Here is a 24,570-nt window from a genome sequence, read left to right on the forward strand (position 1 = left end):
GGGGCAGCCTGCTGGAGCCTAGCAGCAGGTATAAAAAGGGGAATTTGACAAGACAATCAGTCGGATGCTGACACTCGTTGATGCTGCATTGAAGAGGCCAGGGAATAGAAGAAAGAAGACATGCACCCAGCACCGGAGCTGAAGACACCTCCGAAAGGGGGGGAGGCGCCACGTCAAAATGGTAGGGGAGTAGGGGCCGAAACCGGACGTGGATCCTCCTGATGATGTCTTGAGCTAACTGGATCCTATAAAGGAGCTGTTGTGGTAGCAGACCACGAAACATGGTTGAAATTCCTCAGCATTATGTAGAATGGATGTGTGACGATAGAAGCTGAATGGAACCCACTGGAGGAGGCTGGTTGCCCACTGCCCTGAGCAAAAGTCAGTTTGCTTTGAATTGTAGACATTGAATGAAGTTTTAATTATCCGTTTCCTAAGCAACAAGCAGAGCATCAACGATGTTCCTAATCATGTGATATAAAAGCATTTTGTCGTTTGTTTTAAAAGCTGGGACAAAGACCGTTTAAAAAAGTCTGTGTTTCCGACCACTTGGATAAAAACCTGAAACTATCGCGTAAAAGTAGTTGACAAGTGATAAATATAGATTAATGTATAATAGAGTCTATGAGACTGTGTGTGGGTGAATAATTAGCTGTTTATTGTTGGTTTGAATAAAATTAAACATCATTTAACACACGCACACAGATGTACATCAGGTGGAACATGAGACTAACTTTAATGAATGCTTTTAATCTCATAGGATACATATATATATATATATATATATATATATATATATATATATATATATATATATATATCATCATCATCATCGTCGTCGTTTAACGTCCGCTTTCCATGCTAGCATGGGTTGGACAATTTGACTGAGGACTGGTGAAACCGGATGGCTACACCAGGCTCCAATCTGATTTGGCAGAGTTTCTACAGCTGGATGCCCTTCCTAACGCCAACCACTCTGAGAGTGTAGTGGGGGATTTTTATGTGCCACCAGCACAAAGGACAGTCAGGCGGTACTGGCAACGGCCACGCTCAGAATGGTGTATTTTACGTGCCACCTGCAAAAGAGCCAGTTCGAGGGCACTGGCAACGATCTCACTTGAATGTCTTTACACGTGCCATCTGGCACAAGTGCCAGGAAGGCGACGCTGGGCACAGGTGCCATTAACGGTGCTCGAAACGTCAAAGACTTTCTCTATTCCCGAGCGTTAAACTAATACATCCTTTTGTTGTTTACACCACCTGTCCTCGTCTGTTGTTGTTTTTTTCGTAAATTCTCCCATTTATATGTATAAATGTATTTATGTGTGTATATATATGTGTGTGTGTGTGTGTGTGTGTACGTATGCATATGTAACTAACAGGCATTCCCGTCAGTTATGACGATGAGTGCTCAATGATCTGATCAATGGAACGACTTGCTTGTGAAATTAGCATACAAGTGGCTGAGCACTCCACAGATATTGCATAATCCTTAACATAGTTCTCATGGAGGTTCAGTGTGACTGAGAATGGGACAAGAGTGGCCCTTTTTGAATCCCATGTACAACTCCTTTCTGCCAGCTGAATGACAGGACACAACACCACCACCGGGAACTCACAGCCTTGCAATTGAGGGCAGGACACACTGCAACCACTAAGCCACAGGCCTCTATGATGCAAACACATACATACATACATATATACATGTATATATGTAGATACAGTGGCATGTAAAAAGCACCATTTGAGCATGGTTGTTGCTAGTGCTGCCTGACTGGCCCACGTAAAAGCACCCACTTCACTCTTGTAGTGGTTGGCATTTGGAAGGGCATCCAGCTGTAGAAACCTTACCAGATCAGAATGAAACCTGGTACAGCCTGCTGGTTTGCCAGTCCTCAGTCAAACCATCCAACCCATGCCAGCATGGAAAGTGAACATTAAACAATGATGATGATGATGATGATGCATATGTACATATGTATATCTTAGATAAAACTTTGATATGTTTCAACCAAAGATTGGTCCAGGCCATGTCCAATTTAATAGCACCATCTGATAGGATTATCTAAATCCTTTTAAAGCCAAGTTTTGCGGTATCGTGGTCCACTCAAGTGGGGAGTTCTTGTTGAGTGAGTTGTACCCAGGTATGGGTGGCTCATCTGGTATTCCTTGAAAAAGCTGATAGGATCCTTTTCCTCTTTGATCAGTTTTGGGACAATGTTAAATAAGGCAGGGCCCGTTGAGGCCCAAATATTCTGTTTTAGGTTCAAACTGGCCAGATCTGGCCACTCACACCTCCCTAACAATGCCATTCCAAAAAGGAACAATTACATCGCATATAAATAAAAGTTGGTCCTAACTATGATATTAATGTCATCTACATATCTGCTGTAAAGTAGAAGAGTTGTGGACCGTTCTGCTAACATATGTTTGAGTTTTCTGTCCCAACAGGTCATGAAGAGGCCGGCCACATCTCCAGCTACACCAATGCCGATGGCTGCACCTTGAACCTGCATGTATAGTTTTTTGTTGAACTTTACTATGTGGTTCTTCAAGGTGGTTTTTATACTGGCCCCTATTGCATGAGCCATCATTTCCTTCACCTGATTGTTGTTCTCAGGTTTTGGGTGGGTGCAGTCCAGCCACTCCAGCGTTGAGTGGTGCTTCTTTTTCACTGCTGAAGTGATGATGGGTGGTCTTCCCCTCTGTGGCCTGGTGGGGCAGAATCTACTGAGGTCATGGTCATCCAAATAGTTACTGTCGTAGCTTAGTCTGAGGAGGAGGCCCAGTTCCCTCGTGTTGACCTTGCGGAACTCCACTTCACTCTCACAGATCACCTGAATGCATATCCCCACAGCAAAATCTATGTCTATAGATGGGTAGAGTGAAATCACATCCATACTACCCACTACACAACCTGTGAGGTCGTCGGAGTAGTTGCAAGTACTGATTCTACTGAGGAGATCTTCCATGCTTATACAGACATCTGGAGACATCTCTATGAGAGGTCGTAATACTTGTGAGAGGAAGTAGGACAGTGTACAGTTGCTGGAGATATTTGCTCCACAAACTGGTCTGGTTGGAGGTCCCATGACAGGGTTTATGTAGGGTTTGTGGTCTTTGCGTAACCCGTACAGTGTAGGAATGTCGTTGTTGGTAGCTTGGAAATTGTGTGCTGTCCTTTTTGTACGTTGGAGTATGTTGCACCACATTCCCATGTGTGCGTTGAGGATTTTTTTCCACTTTTTCATGTTCTTGTGTAACTTCTCTCATGTTACTGATGTGTTGTTGCATAGTTTGGACATAGTTCTGACGGCTGTCTATTGACAGTCTGCCAGACTTGTCCGTAGGGAGGCACACTAATTCCCTGTTCCTAATTCGCTGTCTCAGTTTATGTAGGCCTCTGTCAACAGAGGAGCTGATTTGGTGGGTCCCCTCCTCACTATGTTTTTTAGTGGATTTGTTGTATTAGTCTAAGATATGTCGGAGTCTATTTCTTGCTAAGGAGATCTTTGCTTCTGTTTCACTGTCGATTTGGGGTGGGATACATGCCCTTTTGTTGAAGGGTAAGTCTGTGGGGGAGATCCTTGTCATGTCATAAGATTAGTTGTTAGGGTTAGGGTTAGGGTTGTAGAAGGCAGAGTGTAGGGTGTTACTATCATTGTGGTTGTTGTTGTTGTTGTTATAATAATAATAATAATAAATAAGTAAGGATCATTTTCTCCATACTAGCACGGGTTGTATGTGTCCTGTTGATATCTGTTTCAGTTTAATTCCTTTTGCAATGTTTTCATAAAATACAGTTGTTCCTTGGCTTACACAGTTTTCTGTTTCTTAGTTTCACTTTAGCAACGAAAATGTGATAATTAGATGCGGGGTAGCCATGTGCTTTCTCTGCAGCAACACACCTCTACCTGTCCCTCTATCATACTACAGCTGAGGATGAAGCCACCTCTCTCACTACTAGCAATCTACTCTGCCTTGAAATTTACTTGGTAATTTTACTCGTGTCAGTGTTACCGAAACTGTTTCTCAGACATAGAGAAACCATGTCAAAACACACATTAGAGCTAAGTGTAGTAATTCGTCTCAGATCATGTGAAATAGTCCAACCCATGACAGCCTGAAAAACGAATGTTAAATGATGATGATGGTTACACATACACATTAACTGTATTTCTTATTTTCATTGCAATAATTAATTTGTTTCTATTATAAATAAAAACATCAACTTCATTTCGCATGATAATGATTAGCTTGATGACTTGTGGATGCAATGCACTTTCACGTGTGTCGCAGGCACAGATGCCAGGAAGGCGACGCTGGTAACGATCCCGCTCAAAAGGTGCTATTTACATGCCTTCTACCTTACAATTAACTAAATTGGCATAGAATAATGGTTTCATATTGTTTTATAATTAAGATCTAAACTGTTAATATATGAATGCAAAAGAGATTGTTGAAGAACTGCGAACCTACTTTTGGGTCCCCCTGTATATAGTAATTTCATTCTAAGACAATGTGGTAAGAACCTTATGTGGTTGATAAGTTTCGATAAAGAATACTGTGTGAATACAAGGACAACTGTATTTAGTAAACAAGTGTATTTCATGATTCAACACATTAAAAAAATCAAAAAAATCTGACGTTCAAATGTTGTTGGTTGATATTTTGCTCGTTGTTTGCATATCATGTTTTCTGTTATAGTTGGCAAATTGCCAAAGGTAAGTAGTTTTTCTATTTCATGATTCGACATAAGAAACAAAAAAAAAAAAACAATCTGACTTAAAAAAAAAATAATAATTTGACTTTAACCCTTTCGTTACTATATTTCTGGCCAAAATACACCCCTCATGAGTTTCAATTAAATTCTAAAATAATCATGAATTTAGACTAGTCTCATTAAACACCTGTAACTTTTTTATTTATCAACATATTAATGTGATATTTGGAACATAATTAAAGAAAGGGTTCTTAATCAATTCTATTGCATAAGTTTTGTCTCACAGTTCTGCACGTACTGGGGGGGGGGGGGTACTGCTAGTGTCTCTCACATGTATATATTGGTTCAGCTTCACGAATCGTACTCGTTCATAATACTGGAAATATATTCATCGCCAAAAGGTTCCTGATCGCTCCAGTAATTTGTTATTCTGGGTAACTGTCTAATATCCATGATAATATTTATGGCAAAAAATGCCCGTATTTCATCTACAGTTGCAGGAAACTGCAAGCGATCTTTTTTTTCCCGGTTCGTTTACATTCTTCATAACGGTTTGTTTCCGCAGTAATCAGTTGAAACAAGCATGAAAAGGAAGTCTAAAGGTTTCGCTTCCTGAGAAAGACTATGGCTAGACCCTGTTTCCTCACAAAAATTGTTAATAAAAACGTTTGTTTTAATTTTTACTCCATTCTGGTGTAAAATCATCCTCGCTGTCACCGTCGCCGCTTTCAGAATCGCTGATTTCGGTTTCGGATCCAGAAATATCCGATTCCTTATCGTTCACCACGTGCTTTTGTAGCTCATTCATTCTTTTCTTCGATATCTCCATATCTTCTGTTGAAAAACCTTCAAATTCGGAATCACTGCTTGATAGCATGAAACTCCTCTCCATCTTCAAAGTTGAAAAAAATCAACGCCGCAAAAAATGTGGAAAGAAATCTTCCAAAATTCACTGAGTTCAAATATCAGGCCAAACAATGTGGGAGACAATAACTCAACTGTTTGCAAAGTGAAATCAGGTGTTTTAACGACTGTATTAACGAGATTTGGGTTCAAATATACATTTAAATAACAATGGGTATGCTCGGCCGGCTACGGCCGGGTTAGTCTTATGAACCAAAAATTTTTTGGGCCGGCTACGGCCGGGTTAGTAACGAAAGGGTTAAAAAAAAAAAAAAATAATCTGAATTTAAAAAAAAAAAACAATCTGACTTTAAAAATAAAAAAATTTGACTTTAAAAAAAAAATAATAATCTGACTTAAAAAAAAATCTGACGTTCAAATGTTGTTGGTTGATATTTTGCTCGTTGTTTGCATATCATGTTTTCTGTTATAGTTGGCAAATTGCCAAAGGTAAGTAGTTTTTCTTATTTTGTTGAGTATTTGCTGTTTTTCTTATTTTGTTGAGGGTTTGTTGTTAGGATTGGGGTTCAGACTTTAGACTATATTAGGGTTAGCTTGGGGATTTGTGAACGGTTTTTAGAGAGAATAGTTAGGTAAGAGATCAAAGTTTGAACTAGGGGTTAGGCTTTGTGGCGATGGGGAGGGTAGAGATTAAACAGGATCAGTACTGAAGATGAAGGTTTATTGCGAGTGTTGATCATGGTTTAATGTTGGGTTTAGCAGTGAAAGACAGGGATGAGGGCTAAGGTGAATGTTTTGTGCGATCATGCCTCATCCCCTACTAGAATAGGAGGGAAGAGGTAGGCCCAGGAAGACCTGGGATGAGGTGGTGAGGCACGACCTTCGAACATTGGGCCTCACCGAGGGATGACTTCTGACTGAGACCTTTGGAAATATGCTGTGCGCGAGAAGACTCGGCAAGCCAAGTGAGACCTAAATCTAAGGCCTCAGCCAGTCCACTTATGCGTACCTTCCTTCATTGGACACTAAACTCCACTTGCGAAGACCTGTTGAGGCAAGTGAAATTGAAATCGAGTTGAATTGGATGCTAAACTCCACTTGCGAAGACCGGTTGAGGCAAGTGAAATCGAAATCGAGTAAAATTCGATGATTGGCACCCATGCCAATGTCGTCTCCTTCATTAGACACAAAACTCAGCTTGCGAAGACTTATTGGGGCAAGCGAAAGCGAAATTGTGATGGCACCTGTGCCCAGCGTCGCCTTTCTGGCACTTGTGCCTGCGGCATATGTAAGGACTTTCGAGCGAGATCGTTGCCAGTGCCCCTGGACTGGCTCTTGTGCGGGTGGCACATAAAATACACCATTTTGAGCATGGCCGTTGCCAGTACAGCATGACTGGCCTTCGGGCCGGTGGCAAGTAAAAAACACCCACTACACTCTCTGAGTGGTTGGCGTTAGGAAGGGCATCCAGCTGTAGAAACTCTGCCAAATCAGATTGGAACCTGGTGTAGCCATCTGGTTTCACCAGTCCTCAGTCAAATTGTCCAACCCATGCTAGCATGGAAAGCGGACGTTAAACGACGACGATGATGATATATATATATATATATATATAAATTGTAAATGTAAAATAAAAACAAAAGAGAAAGGATTCTGTATGACATGGAGAAAGCCTTTGACAGGGTCCCCCGATCCCTTATCTGGTGGTCAATGAGGAAACTTGGGATAGAAGAATGGCTAGTGAGAGCTGTGCGAGCCATGTACAGAGATGCGGCCAGTAAGGTGAGGGTTGGAAATGAGTACAGCAATGAATTCCGGGTAGAGGTAGGGGTCCACCAAGGTTCCGTCCTCAGCCCCCTATTATTTACCATAGTCCTCCAGGCAATCACAGAGGAGTTCAAGACAGGTTGCCCCTGGGAGCTCCTCTATGCTGATGACCTTGCCCTAATTGCGGAGTCACTATCAGAACTAGAGGAGAAGTTTCAGGTGTGGAAGCAAGGTCTAGAACTGAAGGGCCTTAGAGTCAACCTAGCTAAAACCAAAATCCTAATAAGTAGGAAGGTAGATAAAACACAAACCCCTTCAGGTAGATGGCCCTGCTCAGTATGTAGAAAAGGAGTAGGTAGTAACTCTATAAGATGTACCCGGTGCAAGCTATGGACACATAAGAGGTGCAGCAACATCAAAGGCAGGTTAACTAGCAAGTTAGTTTTTGTTTGTGGCAGATGTTCAGGTGCAATAAAGACTGCAAACAAACAGGAAACAACTTCTATCTCATTCCAGGGTGAAAAACTAGAGGTAGTCGATAGCTTCCGCTATCTGGGTGACCAAGTTAGTAGTGGGGGTGGGTGCGCTGAAAGTGTAGCTGCTAGAATAAGAATAGCCTGGGCAAAGTTTAGAGAGCTCTTACCCCTGCTGGCGACAAAGGGACTCTCACTCAGAGTAAAAGGCAGACTGTATGACGCATGCGTACGAACAACCATGCTACATGGCAGTGAAACATGGGCTGTAACTGCTGAGGACATACGTAAGCTCGCAAGGAATGAAGCCAGTATGCTCCGTTGGATGTGTAATGTCAATGTGAATACCCGTCAGAGTGTAAGTATCTTGAGAGAAAAGCTGAACATTAGAAGCATCAGTTGTGGCGTGCAAGAGAGACGATTGCGCTGGTATGGACATGTGGTGAGAATGGAGGAGGATAGCTGCGTGAAAAAGTGCCACACCCTAACAGTTGAGGGAACCCGTGGAAGAGGTAGGCCCAGGAAGACCTGGGCTGAGGTGGTGAGGCAAGACCTTCGTACATTGGGCCTCACCGAGGCGATGACTACGGACCGAGACCTTTGGAAATGGGCTGTGCGTGAGAAGACCCGGCAAGCCAAGTAAGATCGTTGCCAGTGCCCCTGGACTGGTTCTTGTGCGGGTGGCACATGAGATGCACCATTTTGAGCGTGGCCGTTGCCAGTACCGCCTGACTGGCTCCTGTAGGATTTTCGAGCGAGATCGTTGCCAGTGCCCCTGGACTGGCTTGTGCGGGTGGCACATAAAAGACACCATTTCGAGTGTGGCCGTTTTCGTGCGGGTGACACGTAAAAGCACCCACTACACTCTCTGAGTGGTTGGCGTTAGGAAGGGCATCCAGCTGTAGAAACTCTGCCAAATCAGACTGGAGCCTGGTGTTGCCATCCGGTTTCACCAGTCCTCAGTCAAATCGTCCAACCCATGCTAGCATGGAAAGCGGACGTTAAACGATGATGATGATGATATATATATATATATATATATATACATATATATATATATATATATACATGTATACTCTTTTACTCTTTTACTTGTTTCAGTCTTTTGACTGTGGCCATGCTGTAACACCACTTTTAGTCGAGCAAATCGACCCCAGGATTTATTCTTTGGAAGCCTAGTACTTATTCTATCGGTCTCTTTTTGCCGAACCGCTAAGTTACGGGGGACATAAACACACCAGCATCGGTTGTTATGTGATGTTTGGGGGACAAACACAGACACTCATACACACATACATAGATATATACGACGGGCTTCTTTCAGTTTCCGTCTACCAAATCCACTCGTACATACATCTATACATATATATATATACATATGTATGTATATATATATATATATGTATGTATGTACATATGTATGTATGTATGTATATATATATATATATATATATATATATATACATATATATGTATGTATGAATGCATGTATGTATGAATAAATGAGTGTGTGGGTATGTATGTAGATATGTATGTATGTATGTATGAATAGACAGACATACATGAGGTGTGTCTGACAGATAGTGTCAGGCTCCATTAAACTTGAAATATGATATCCCTGGAGTTACTGGTCATCCATGGGATAATTACAATTTAAGTAGAGAGATTTTTTATTCTATTTGTCTATACCACTTGTCTAGAAGATAAAAGGATGTGTGTATATATATAAATGTATGTAAATGGTAATTAGAAGTATATAAAACCCAAAAGAATGAAGAATTAGAATAATAATGAAAATAAACTTTAAAATATAAAGAAACATAAAGAGACATATATATGGTGCCGGGGTGGCTATGTGGTAAGTCGCTTGCTTACCAACCATATGGTTCTGGGTTCAGTCTCACTGCATAGTACCTTGGGCAAGTGACTTCAACTATAGCCTCGGGCCGACCAAAGCCTTGTGAGTCGATTTGGTAGATGGAAACTGAAAGAAGCCCGTCGTATCAATGTATCTATATATATATATATATATATATGTGTTTATGTTTGTGTTTGTGCCCCTAGCATTGCTGGACAACCGATGCTGGTGTGTTTTCGTCCCCGTAACTTAGTGGTTTGGCAAAAGAGACCAATAGAATAAGTCCTGGGGTCGTTGTGCTCAGCTAAAGGTGGTGCTCCAGCATGGCCGCAGTGAAATAATTGAAACAAGTAAAAGAGAAAAGATATGTATATATATATTATTAATTTTTCTATATGTGATAGTGGATTTTCATCGATGAGTTCTTGAAAATTGGTTCTTTTCTTGAATGGATATGACGAATGTATGCATATATGCACATATATAACCTTGCTTATATGCACATATATAACCTTGCTTATACATATATACAAGTACACACAATCATATTGACACTCACACACACTCACAAATATACGTATAATCTTAAAGTATACACACATATACGCTTATCCATCACTACACCTATACATATATACACATATATACACACACACATACATATATACAAATATATATGACACTAATACAAGGATAACGGTTAAAATTCAAACATGCATTTTTTTAATATTGTTATTTTATTAAAACCTTTTTTTTTAACACACATAAACATGCCACACATAGATGTATCTACACATACTCATATCTACACATGTTCATACGCACATAGTCATATACACAACGCCTTGAAAAATTCTGTTTTAGTCGAATGAATCGAATCCAGCACTTATTTTGGTCTGCTTTGCTGAACTGCTAGGTTATAGGAGCATAAACACCAACACCAGTTATCAAGCAGTGATGGGAGACAGACACACAGACATGAGGAGACACACACACATATATATTCGATGGGCTTCTTTCAGTTTCCATCCACCAAAACCACTCACAAGGCTTTGGTCGGCTTGAGACTATAGCAGAAGACACTTGCTCAAGGTGGCACGCAGTGAGACTGAACCCAGAACCATGTGGTTGGGAAGCAAGCCTCTTACTACACATAATATATGACAAAGATGGTGGGATAGGCTGGAAGTATAAGGTAAGTGATGACGTATGAACGGTCAAGGGGCCTTGCAAGTAAGACAGACATGTGAGCAGAAGGACAACTAGTGCGTATGACTTTTGCTTTCGGGCTTTCGCTTGGGACAGACATGGTGACCCCGCAAGAGTTCAGGGAAATTGGCGTTAGGTTCTGGCCAGAGGTTAGGTCGGTATATCCTAAGTGGACAGTATAAATGTTGCGAGAGGACCCATGTGACAGATGAACCAAGCTTTTTAGCCCATTTCACACACCTGCTTATACCCACTGATCCACTGACTTGTACGAGTTAAGGCAGCTGGTGTATATATATATATATACAAACATATATGCTGTGTGTAGCATCGTGTGAAAGAGGGAGGCTAGTATATATTATATAAAAAAAACTTTAAGGCGCTGCTCCAGCATGGCCGCAGTCTAATGAATGAAACAAGTAAAAGAAAGAAAGGAACATGAGAAAAAAAACCCCATACATTTCGTACGTATACCTGCGGCTAAAGACACGCAGCTAGCTTTACTGATTGAGTGTGACAAGGGACGGATTGATGTCTAGCAAAATATATTTAAACGAAGTCTATGAAAAGCATTCGACAATCCAGAATCGACCCACCCTCTCTGATCGAAGTAACCAAGTCTCGAAGGTAAATTCTTCCATTTATTGTGAGATGATGGGGGGTGGATTGGTTCGCAAAAGTTTTGCTTCGGCTCGACGTTTCCATGGAACCTTTGATTTCTTTGTAGGATGCCAAGAAGATTCCGTCCAGATTCTCTGTTGTCGGCTGAATTCCTGATTGTTGTTTCTAAGTTATTTGGGGATGTAAGAGAGGTGCAATTGTATCCCCTAGACCGTCCCTGGTTTGTTTTCGATAAGCTTGGGTTCATTTCTGTGTATGTTTTTGGTTTATTTTCCTTCAGCAAGGGCTTATCCGATGCCTATTCTACGATGAACTGTGTTTCGTAGTTAATAAACAAATTGCTTTGTCATTGACAGCCTTGTAGCGAGTTTGTTTCTTCAGCTTCACAAGTTGTTTGCCACAGTTTAAAGACACTTTCCAAGCGTTGACCATCTCAATGTTTCTTTAATTCGTTGTAGATTTCTTCAGCTATGTTCTTCAATTTTTCTTCATTGCTCAGCGCTCTAAGCTTAAGCAGTTCTATTTCTGTCTTCATGTTTTCCAAGTGTTAGTTTCTCCCATAATTGTCTTTGTTGGTCCTGTTCGTTTGGAATACGTTTAATTTGGAATTTATGAGGCAGAATTTAACCAGTGTTCATAAATTTCTGCCTTGTGCTTGTTTTTGATGATGTTCCAGAAAGTAACCTTTCTGGCTTTAAGTTTTTCATTCTATATGTGTATAATGCGGTTTTTAGTTGCTAGTGGAGGGGGATGGGCTTCTATCTTGTGTATCATCTTTAGGTGGATTTTCATTTAAGCAATTATTATGTGGTAAAGAATGAAGAGTGGTGCATAATTTGGACAAATGTTGATTGAGCTGTTGCAGGGATTGTTCTTTCTCTTCTTTTCCTCTTGTGTGGAGCGAGTGAGTTCATCAGTGTTGCTAATCAAAAGTCTCAAATTCGTGTTCATCTCTCTCAGTTCCTTAAGAGTCTCTTCGTCTCAAGAAGATTAAGTTTGTCCAAAGACACCTGGAAAAGGTTTAGTTTTTGAAAGCATTATATTTCGGTTGCCTACTTCCATGAGAGTTACCTTGTCTGTTGGAATACATTTTTAGATTACTGGCGTGTACAATACATGCTCACACATGTATGTATGTATATATATAGATATATATATATATATATGTATATATATATATAGGTAAGTGGTAGGTTTGCCTCGATCCTTCAGGGGTAGTCTGAAGCATCCAAGCAACCAGGGGATGTTTAAATCCGGAGGCACTCCTGGGGATCACCTGTATGGGTACCGTCATGGGAAGAGGGCGTCCAGAGGCAGGTAATATGTTGCTTAAACTGTAGTTTATGCATTTACTTGGAGGACAATCAGTAAGTTGTCATAATAGTGTTTGGAGTGTGGATATGTGTATACATATGAGTACGTACATGCACATATATGTTTGTGTGTGTATGCCCATATACATGTTTGTGTGAGTGTGTATGTATGTAGACATTATGAACACAGGAGGTGTTTCTTTCTTTTTTTTATAAATCTCCTTTTACAAAACCACTACATTATAGGGATGTCAAAAAACCGACACCGGCCCCTAAGTGATGGCCTTGAAAAATTCTGTTTTAGTCGAATGAATCGAATCCAGCACTTATTTTGGTCTGCTTTGCTGAACTGCTAGGTTATAGGAGCATAAACACCAACACCAGTTATCAAGCAGTGATGGGAGACAGACACACAGACATGAGGAGACACACACACACATATATATATTCGATGGGCTTCTTTCAGTTTCCATCCACCAAAACCACTCACAAGGCTTTGGTCGGCTTGAGACTATAGCAGAAGACACTTGCTCAAGGTGGCACGCAGTGAGACTGAACCCAGAACCATGTGGTTGGGAAGCAAGCCTCTTACTACACATAATATATGACAAAGATGGTGGGATAGGCTGGAAGTATAAGGTAAGTGATGACGTATGAACGGTCAAGGGGCCTTGCAAGTAAGACAGACATGTGAGCAGAAGGACAACTAGTGCGTATGACTTTTGCTTTCGGGCTTTCGCTTGGGACAGACATGGTGACCCCGCAAGAGTTCAGGGAAATTGGCGTTAGGTTCTGGCCAGAGGTTAGGTCGGTGTATCCTAAGTGGACAGTATAAATGTTGCGAGAGGACCCATGTGACAGATGAACCAAGCTTTTTAGCCCATTTCACACACCTGCTTATACCCACTGATCCACTGACTTGTACGAGTTAAGGCAGCTGGTGTATATATATATATATACAAACATATATGCTGTGTGTAGCATCGTGTGAAAGAGGGAGGCTAGTATATATTATATAAAAAAAACTTTAAGGCGCTGCTCCAGCATGGCCGCAGTCTAATGAATGAAACAAGTAAAAGAAAGAAAGGAACATGAGAAAAAAACCCATACATTTCGTACGTATACCTGCGGCTAAAGACACGCAGCTAGCTTTACTGATTGAGTGTGACAAGGGACGGATTGATGTCTAGCAAAATATATTTAAACGAAGTCTATGAAAAGCATTCGACAATCCAGAATCGACCCACCCTCTCTGATCGAAGTAACCAAGTCTCGAAGGTAAATTCTTCCATTTATTGTGAGATGATGGGGGGTGGATTGGTTCGCAAAAGTTTTGCTTCGTCTCGACGTTTCCATGGAACCTTTGATTTCTTTGTAGGATGCCAAGAAGATTCCGTCCAGATTCTCTGTTGTCGGCTGAATTCCTGATTGTTGTTTCTAAGTTATTATTTGGGGATGTAAGGTCGGTGGAGTTGCCTCCCCTTGTCCGTCTCTGGTTTGTGTTCGATAAGCCTGGGTTCATTTCTGTGTATGTTTTTGCTTTATTTTCCTTCAGCAAGGGCTTATCCGATGCCTATTCTACGATGAACTGTGTTTCGTAGTTAATAAACAAATTGCTTTGTCTTTGCCAGCCTTGTAGCGAGTTTGTTTCTTCAGCTTCACAAGTTGTTTGCCACAGTTTAAAGACACTTTCCAAGCGTTGACCATCTCAATGTTTCTTTAATTCGTTGTAGATTTCCTCATCTATGTTCTTCAATTTTTCTTCATTGCTCAGCGCTCTAAGCTTAAGCAGTTCTATTTCTGTCTTCATGTTTTCCAAGTGTTAGTTTCTCCCATAATTGTCTTTGTTGGTCCTGTTCGTTTGGAATACGTTTAATTTGGAGTTTATGAGGCAGAATTTAACCAGTGTTCATAAATTTCTGCCTTGTGCTTGTTTTTGATGATGTTCCAGAAAGTAACCTTTCTGGCTTTAAGTTTTTCATTCTATATGTGTATAATGCGGTTTTTAATTGATAGTGGAGGGGGATGGGCTTCTATCTTGTGTATCATCTTTAGGTGGATTTTCATTTAAGCAATTATTATGTGGTAAAGAATGAAGAGTGGTGCATAATTTGGACAAATGTTGATTGAGCTGTTGCAGGGATTGTTCTTTCTCTTCTTTTCCTCTTGTGTGGAGCGAGTGAGTTCATCAGTGTTGCTAATCAAAAGTCTCAAATTCGTGTTCATCTCTCTCAGTTCCTTAAGAGTCTCTTCATTCCTTAAGAGTCTCTTCGTCTCAAGAAGATTAAGTTTGTCCAAAGACACCTGGAAAAGGTTTAGTTTTTGAAAGCATTATATTTCGGTTGGCTACTTCCATGAGAGTTACCTTGTCTGTTGGAATACATTTTTAGATTACTGGCGTGTACAATACATGCTCACACATGTATGTATGTGTATATATATATATATATATATATATATATATGTATATATATATATATAGGTAAGTGGTAGGTTTGCCTCGATCCTTCAGGGGTAGTCTGAAGCATCCAAGCAACCAGGGGATGTTTAAATCCGGAGGCACTCCTGGGGATCACCTGTATGGGTACCGTCATGGGAAGAGGGCGTCCAGAGGCAGGTAATATGTTGCTTAAACCGTAGTTTATGCATTTACTTGGAGGACAATCAGTAAGTTGTCATAATAGTGTTTGGAGTGTGGATATGTGTATACATATGAGTACGTACATGCACATATATGTTTGTGTGTGTATGCCCATATACATGTTTGTGTGAGTGTGTATGTATGTAGACATTATGAACACAGGAGGTGTTTCTTTCTTTTTTTTATAAATCTCCTTTTACAAAACCACTACATTATAGGGATGTCAAAAAACCGACACCAGCCCCTAAGTGATGGCCTTGAAAAATTCTGTTTTAGTCGAATGAATCGAATCCAGCACTTATTTTGGTCTGCTTTGCTGAACTGCTAGGTTATAGGAGCATAAACACCAACACCAGTTATCAAGCAGTGATGGGAGACAGACACACAGACATGAGGAGACACACACACACATATATATATTCGATGGGCTTCTTTCAGTTTCCATCCACCAAAACCACTCACAAGGCTTTGGTCGGCTTGAGACTATAGCAGAAGACACTTGCTCAAGGTGGCACGCAGTGTGACTGAACCCAGAACCATGTGGTTGGGAAGCAAGCCTCTTACTACACATAATATATGACAAAGATGGTGGGATAGGCTGGAAGTATAAGGTAAGTGATGACGTATGAACGGTCAAGGGGCCTTGCAAGTAAGACAGACATGTGAGCAGAAGGACAACTAGTGCGTATGACTTTTGCTTTCGGGCTTTCGCTTGGGACAGACATGGTGACCCCGCAAGAGTTCAGGGAAATTGGCGTTAGGTTCTGGCCAGAGGTTAGGTCGGTATATCCTAAGTGGACAGTATAAATGTTGCGAGAGGACCCATGTGACAGATGAACCAAGCTTTTTAGCCCATTTCACACACCTGCTTATACCCACTGATCCACTGACTTGTACGAGTTAAGGCAGCTGGTGTATATATATATATATACAAACATATATGCTGTGTGTAGCATCGTGTGAAAGAGGGAGGCTAGTATATATTATATAAAAAAAACTTTAAGGCGCTGCTCCAGCATGGCCGCAGTCTAATGAATGAAACAAGTAAAAGAAAGAAAGGAACATGAGAAAAAAAACCCCATACATTTCGTACGTATACCTGCGGCTAAAGACACGCAGCTAGCTTTACTGATTGAGTGTGACAAGGGACGGATTGATGTCTAGCAAAATATATTTAAACGAAGTCTATGAAAAGCATTCGACAATCCAGAATCGACCCACCCTCTCTGATCGAAGTAACCAAGTCTCGAAGGTAAATTCTTCCATTTATTGTGAGATGATGGGGGGTGGATTGGTTCGCAAAAGTTTTGCTTCGGCTCGACGTTTCCATGGAACCTTTGATTTCTTTGTAGGATGCCAAGAAGATTCCGTCCAGATTCTCTGTTGTCGGCTGAATTCCTGATTGTTGTTTCTAAGTTATTTGGGGATGTAAGAGAGGTGCAATTGTATCCCCTAGACCGTCCCTGGTTTGTTTTCGATAAGCTTGGGTTCATTTCTGTGTATGTTTTTGGTTTATTTTCCTTCAGCAAGGGCTTATCCGATGCCTATTCTACGATGAACTGTGTTTCGTAGTTAATAAACAAATTGCTTTGTCATTGACAGCCTTGTAGCGAGTTTGTTTCTTCAGCTTCACAAGTTGTTTGCCACAGTTTAAAGACACTTTCCAAGCGTTGACCATCTCAATGTTTCTTTAATTCGTTGTAGATTTCTTCAGCTATGTTCTTCAATTTTTCTTCATTGCTCAGCGCTCTAAGCTTAAGCAGTTCTATTTCTGTCTTCATGTTTTCCAAGTGTTAGTTTCTCCCATAATTGTCTTTGTTGGTCCTGTTCGTTTGGAATACGTTTAATTTGGAATTTATGAGGCAGAATTTAACCAGTGTTCATAAATTTCTGCCTTGTGCTTGTTTTTGATGATGTTCCAGAAAGTAACCTTTCTGGCTTTAAGTTTTTCATTCTATATGTGTATAATGCGGTTTTTAGTTGCTAGTGGAGGGGGATGGGCTTCTATCTTGTGTATCATCTTTAGGTGGATTTTCATTTAAGCAATTATTATGTGGTAAAGAATGAAGAGTGGTGCATAATTTGGACAAATGTTGATTGAGCTGTTGCAGGGATTGTTCTTTCTCTTCTTTTCCTCTTGTGTGGAGCGAGTGAGTTCATCAGTGTTGCTAATCAAAAGTCTCAAATTCGTGTTCATCTCTCTCAGTTCCTTAAGAGTCTCTTCGTCTCAAGAAGATTAAGTTTGTCCAAAGACACCTGGAAAAGGTTTAGTTTTTGAAAGCATTATATTTCGGTTGCCTACTTCCATGAGAGTTACCTTGTCTGTTGGAATACATTTTTAGATTACTGGCGTGTACAATACATGCTCACACATGTATGTATGTATATATATAGATATATATATATATATATGTATATATATATATAGGTAAGTGGTAGGTTTGCCTCGATCCTTCAGGGGTAGTCTGAAGCATCCAAGCAACCAGGGGATGTTTAAATCCGGAGGCACTCCTGGGGATCACCTGTATGGGTACCGTCATGGGAAGAGGGCGTCCAGAGGCAGGTAATATGTTGCTTAAACTGTAGTTTATGCATTTACTTGGAGGACAATCAGTAAGTTGTCATAATAGTGTTTGGAGTGTGGATATGTGTATACATATGAGTACGTACATGCACATATATGTTTGTGTGTGTATGCCCATATACATGTTTGTGTGAGTGTGTATGTATGTAGACATTATGAACACAGGAGGTGTTTCTTTCTTTTTTTTATAAATCTCCTTTTACAAAACCACTACATTATAGGGATGTCAAAAAACCGACACCGGCCCCTAAGTGATGGCCTTGAGAAATTCTGTTTTAGTCGAATGAATCGAATCCAGCACTTATTTTGGTCTGCTTTGCTGAACTGCTAGGTTATAGGAGCATAAACACCAACACCAGTTATCAAGCAGTGATGGGAGACAGACACACAGACATGAGGAGACACACACACACATATATATATTCGATGGGCTTCTTTCAGTTTCCATCCACCAAAACCACTCACAAGGCTTTGGTCGGCTTGAGACTATAGCAGAAGACACTTGCTCAAGGTGGCACGCAGTGAGACTGAACCCAGAACCATGTGGTTGGGAAGCAAGCCTCTTACTACACATAATATATGACAAAGATGGTGGGATAGGCTGGAAGTATAAGGTAAGTGATGACGTATGAACGGTCAAGGGGCCTTGCAAGTAAGACAGACATGTGAGCAGAAGGACAACTAGTGCGTATGACTTTTGCTTTCGGGCTTTCGCTTGGGACAGACATGGTGACCCCGCAAGAGTTCAGGGAAATTGGCGTTAGGTTCTGGCCAGAGGTTAGGTCGGTGTATCCTAAGTGGACAGTATAAATGTTGCGAGAGGACCCATGTGACAGATGAACCAAGCTTTTTAGCCCATTTCACACACCTGCTTATACCCACTGATCCACTGACTTGTACGAGTTAAGGCAGCTGGTGTATATATATATATATACAAACATATATGCTGTGTGTAGCATCGTGTGAAAGAGGGAGGCTAGTATATATTATATAAAAAAAACTTTAAGGCGCTGCTCCAGCATGGCCGCAGTCTAATGAATGAAACAAGTAAAAGAAAGAAAGGAACATGAGAAAAAAACCCATACATTTCGTACGTATACCTGCGGCTAAAGACACGCAGCTAGCTTTACTGATTGAGTGTGACAAGGGACGGATTGATGTCTAGCAAGATATATTTAAACGAAGTCTATGAAAAGCATTCGACAATCCAGAATCGACCCACCCTCTCTGATCGAAGTAACCAAGTCTCGAAGGTAAATTCTTCCATTTATTGTGAGATGATGGGGGGTGGATTGGTTCGCAAAAGTTTTGCTTCGTCTCGACGTTTCCATGGAACCTTTGATTTCTTTGTAGGATGCCAAGAAGATTCCGTCCAGATTCTCTGTTGTCGGCTGAATTCCTGATTGTTGTTTCTAAGTTATTATTTGGGGATGTAAGGTCGGTGGAGTTGCCTCCCCTTGTCCGTCTCTGGTTTGTGTTCGATAAGCCTGGGTTCATTTCTGTGTATGTTTTTGCTTTATTTTCCTTCAGCAAGGGCTTATCCGATGCCTATTCTACGATGAACTGTGTTTCGTAGTTAATAAACAAATTGCTTTGTCTTTGCCAGCCTTGTAGCGAGTTTGTTTCTTCAGCTTCACAAGTTGTTTGCCACAGTTTAAAGACACTTTCCAAGCGTTGACCATCTCAATGTTTCTTTAATTCGTTGTAGATTTCCTCATCTATGTTCTTCAATTTTTCTTCATTGCTCAGCGCTCTAAGCTTAAGCAGTTCTATTTCTGTCTTCATGTTTTCCAAGTGTTAGTTTCTCCCATAATTGTCTTTGTTGGTCCTGTTCGTTTGGAATACGTTTAATTTGGAGTTTATGAGGCAGAATTTAACCAGTGTTCATAAATTTCTGCCTTGTGCTTGTTTTTGATGATGTTCCAGAAAGTAACCTTTCTGGCTTTAAGTTTTTCATTCTATATGTGTATAATGCGGTTTTTAATTGATAGTGGAGGGGGATGGGCTTCTATCTTGTGTATCATCTTTAGGTGGATTTTCATTTAAGCAATTATTATGTGGTAAAGAATGAAGAGTGGTGCATAATTTGGACAAATGTTGATTGAGCTGTTGCAGGGATTGTTCTTTCTCTTCTTTTCCTCTTGTGTGGAGCGAGTGAGTTCATCAGTGTTGCTAATCAAAAGTCTCAAATTCGTGTTCATCTCTCTCAGTTCCTTAAGAGTCTCTTCATTCCTTAAGAGTCTCTTCGTCTCAAGAAGATTAAGTTTGTCCAAAGACACCTGGAAAAGGTTTAGTTTTTGAAAGCATTATATTTCGGTTGGCTACTTCCATGAGAGTTACCTTGTCTGTTGGAATACATTTTTAGATTACTGGCGTGTACAATACATGCTCACACATGTATGTATGTGTATATATATATATATATATATATATATATATGTATATATATATATATAGGTAAGTGGTAGGTTTGCCTCGATCCTTCAGGGGTAGTCTGAAGCATCCAAGCAACCAGGGGATGTTTAAATCCGGAGGCACTCCTGGGGATCACCTGTATGGGTACCGTCATGGGAAGAGGGCGTCCAGAGGCAGGTAATATGTTGCTTAAACCGTAGTTTATGCATTTACTTGGAGGACAATCAGTAAGTTGTCATAATAGTGTTTGGAGTGTGGATATGTGTATACATATGAGTACGTACATGCACATATATGTTTGTGTGTGTATGCCCATATACATGTTTGTGTGAGTGTGTATGTATGTAGACATTATGAACACAGGAGGTGTTTCTTTCTTTTTTTTATAAATCTCCTTTTACAAAACCACTACATTATAGGGATGTCAAAAAACCGACACCAGCCCCTAAGTGATGGCCTTGAAAAATTCTGTTTTAGTCGAATGAATCGAATCCAGCACTTATTTTGGTCTGCTTTGCTGAACTGCTAGGTTATAGGAGCATAAACACCAACACCAGTTATCAAGCAGTGATGGGAGACAGACACACAGACATGAGGAGACACACACACACATATATATATTCGATGGGCTTCTTTCAGTTTCCATCCACCAAAACCACTCACAAGGCTTTGGTCGGCTTGAGACTATAGCAGAAGACACTTGCTCAAGGTGGCACGCAGTGTGACTGAACCCAGAACCATGTGGTTGGGAAGCAAGCCTCTTACTACACATAATATATGACAAAGATGGTGGGATAGGCTGGAAGTATAAGGTAAGTGATGACGTATGAACGGTCAAGGGGCCTTGCAAGTAAGACAGACATGTGAGCAGAAGGACAACTAGTGCGTATGACTTTTGCTTTCGGGCTTTCGCTTGGGACAGACATGGTGACCCCGCAAGAGTTCAGGGAAATTGGCGTTAGGTTCTGGCCAGAGGTTAGGTCGGTATATCCTAAGTGGACAGTATAAATGTTGCGAGAGGACCCATGTGACAGATGAACCAAGCTTTTTAGCCCATTTCACACACCTGCTTATACCCACTGATCCACTGACTTGTACGAGTTAAGGCAGCTGGTGTATATATATATATATACAAACATATATGCTGTGTGTAGCATCGTGTGAAAGAGGGAGGCTAGTATATATTATATAAAAAAAACTTTAAGGCGCTGCTCCAGCATGGCCGCAGTCTAATGAATGAAACAAGTAAAAGAAAGAAAGGAACATGAGAAAAAAAACCCCATACATTTCGTACGTATACCTGCGGCTAAAGACACGCAGCTAGCTTTACTGATTGAGTGTGACAAGGGACGGATTGATGTCTAGCAAAATATATTTAAACGAAGTCTATGAAAAGCATTCGACAATCCAGAATCGACCCACCCTCTCTGATCGAAGTAACCAAGTCTCGAAGGTAAATTCTTCCATTTATTGTGAGATGATGGGGGGTGGATTGGTTCGCAAAAGTTTTGCTTAGGCTCGACGTTTCCATGGAACCTTTGATTTCTTTGTAGGATGCCAAGAAGATTCCGTCCAGATTCTCTGTTGTCGGCTGAATTCCTGATTGTTGTTTCTAAGTTATTTGGGGATGTAAGAGAGGTGCAATTGTATCCCCTAGACCGTCCCTGGTTTGTTTTCGATAAGCTTGGGTTCATTTCTGTGTATGTTTTTGGTTTATTTTCCTTCAGCAAGGGCTTATCCGATGCCTATTCTACGATGAACTGTGTTTCGTAGTTAATAAACAAATTGCTTTGTCATTGACAGCCTTGTAGCGAGTTTGTTTCTTCAGCTTCACAAGTTGTTTGCCACAGTTTAAAGACACTTTCCAAGCGTTGACCATCTCAATGTTTCTTTAATTCGTTGTAGATTTCTTCAGCTATGTTCTTCAATTTTTCTTCATTGCTCAGTGCTCTAAGCTTAAGCAGTTCTATTTCTGTCTTCATGTTTTCCAAGTGTTAGTTTCTCCCATAATTGTCTTTGTTGGTCCTGTTCGTTTGGAATACGTTTAATTTGGAATTTATGAGGCAGAATTTAACCAGTGTTCATAAATTTCTGCCTTGTGCTTGTTTTTGATCATGTTCCAGAAAGTAACCTTTCTGGCTTTAAGTTTTTCATTCTATATGTGTATAATGCGGTTTTTAGTTGCTAGTGGAGGGGGATGGGCTTCTATCTTGTGTATCATCTTTAGGTGGATTTTCATTTAAGCAATTATTATGTGGTAAAGAATGAAGAGTGGTGCATAATTTGGACAAATGTTGATTGAGCTGTTGCAGGGATTGTTCTTTCTCTTCTTTTCCTCTTGTGTGGAGCGAGTGAGTTCATCAGTGTTGCTAATCAAAAGTCTCAAATTCGTGTTCATCTCTCTCAGTTCCTTAAGAGTCTCTTCATTCCTTAAGAGTCTCTTCGTCTCAAGAAGATTAAGTTTGTCCAAAGACACCTGGAAAAGGTTTAGTTTTTGAAAGCATTATATTTCGGTTGCCTACTTCCATGAGAGTTACCTTGTCTGTTGGAATACATTTTTAGATTACTGGCGTGTACAATACATGCTCACACATGTATGTATGTATATATATATATATATATATATATATATATATATATATAGATATATATGTATATATATATATAGGTAAGTGGTAGGTTTGCCTCGATGCTTCAGGGCTAGTCTGAAGCATCCAAGCAACCAGGGGATGTTTAAATCCGGAGGCACTCCTGGGGATCACCTGTATGGGTACCGTCATGGGAAGAGGGCGTCCAGAGGCAGGTAATATGTTGCTTAAACCGTAGTTTATGCATTTACTTGGAGGACAATCAGTAAGTTGTCATAATAGTGTTTGGAGTGTGGATATGTGTATACATATGAGTACGTACATGCACATATATGTTTGTGTGTGTATGCCCATATACATGTTTGTGTGAGTGTGTATGTATGTAGACATTATGAACACAGGAGGTGTTTCTTTCTTTTTTTTATAAATCTCCTTTTACAAAACCACTACATTATAGGGATGTCAAAAAACCGACACCGGCCCCTAAGTGATGGCCTTGAAAAATTCTGTTTTAGTCGAATGAATCGAATCTAGCACTTATTTTGGTCTGCTTTGCTGAACTGCTAGATTATAGGAGCATAAACACCAACACCAGTTATCAAGCAGTGATGGGAGACAGACACACAGACATGAGGAGACACACACACACATATATATATTCGATGGGCTTCTTTCAGTTTCCATCCACCAAAACCACTCACAAGGCTTTGGTCGGCTTGAGACAATAGCAGAAGACACTTGCTCAAGGTGGCACGCAGTGAGACTGAACCCAGAACCATGTGGTTGGGAAGCAAGCCTCTTACTACACATAATATATGACAAAGATGGTGGGATAGGCTGGAAGTATAAGGTAAGTGATGACGTATGAACGGTCAAGGGGCCTTGCAAGTAAGACAGACATGTGAGCAGAAGGACAACTAGTGCGTATGACTTTTGCTTTCGGGCTTTCGCTTGGGACAGACATGGTGACCCCGCAAGAGTTCAGGGAAATTGGCGTTAGGTTCTGGCCAGAGGTTAGGTCGGTGTATCCTAAGTGGACAGTATAAATGTTGCGAGAGGACCCATGTGACAGATGAACCAAGCTTTTTAGCCCATTTCACACACCTGCTGTAAAGCGGTTGGCATTTGGAAGGGCATCCAGCTGTAGAAACCTTGCCAAATCAATTTGAGCGTGGTGCAGCCTCTTAGCTTGCCAGTCCTCAGTCAAACCGTCCATGGGAAGCAGAATTAAATGATGATGCTTTATTCACAATTTTATAGACTTCTCTCTCACGCTTCCCCTCTTTTTCTCTCTTGTTCTTCACTTTTCCCTTCAACCAATCACATGAAGAAGGCATTACAGTCAGACGAAATAACTAAGGAATAAGACTGAGTTAAAAAGAATTCCACGTTTCACTCGCAGCCTCCCTGACTTCAGCCAATCACATGACAGCCTCACGAATGGGCTGAGTAACGGAGGAAGAAGCAGAATTATTATAAGATTGAATTTTCGTTACCAACCCGGCTGAAACTGG

The 24,570-nt window shown here is 40.7% G+C and overlaps 1 protein-coding gene across 20 annotated transcripts in view; it reads left to right on the forward strand.

Annotated features, from left to right (window-relative positions):
* The window catches only part of LOC149129270 (uncharacterized), a 70,560-nt gene that overhangs the window by 16,766 nt on the left and 29,224 nt on the right, over nt 1–24,570 (forward strand). For 3 of the 20 annotated variants that reach the window (XR_016240125.1, XR_016240129.1, XM_089346636.1), the window contains exon 1: nt 19,196–19,306. The exons of 8 other annotated variants lie outside the window; for them this stretch is intronic. Coding sequence is in view for 2 of the 12 variants with exons in the window: in XM_089346636.1 (XP_089202762.1) it covers nt 19,211–19,306 (96 nt within the window). In the remaining 10 variants the exon portion in view is untranslated. Of the gene's footprint in view, nt 1–19,195; nt 19,307–21,794; nt 21,922–24,570 lie in introns of those variants that run through there. 9 more of the 20 variants (XR_016240127.1, XM_089346635.1, XR_016240142.1 and 6 more) reach the window with 8 other exon arrangements.

Source organism: Octopus bimaculoides, unplaced genomic scaffold (genome assembly GCF_046866305.1).
Source record: "Octopus bimaculoides isolate indiv1 unplaced genomic scaffold, ASM4686630v1 contig85, whole genome shotgun sequence".
NCBI classification, from domain to species: Eukaryota; Metazoa; Mollusca; class Cephalopoda; order Octopoda; family Octopodidae; genus Octopus; species Octopus bimaculoides.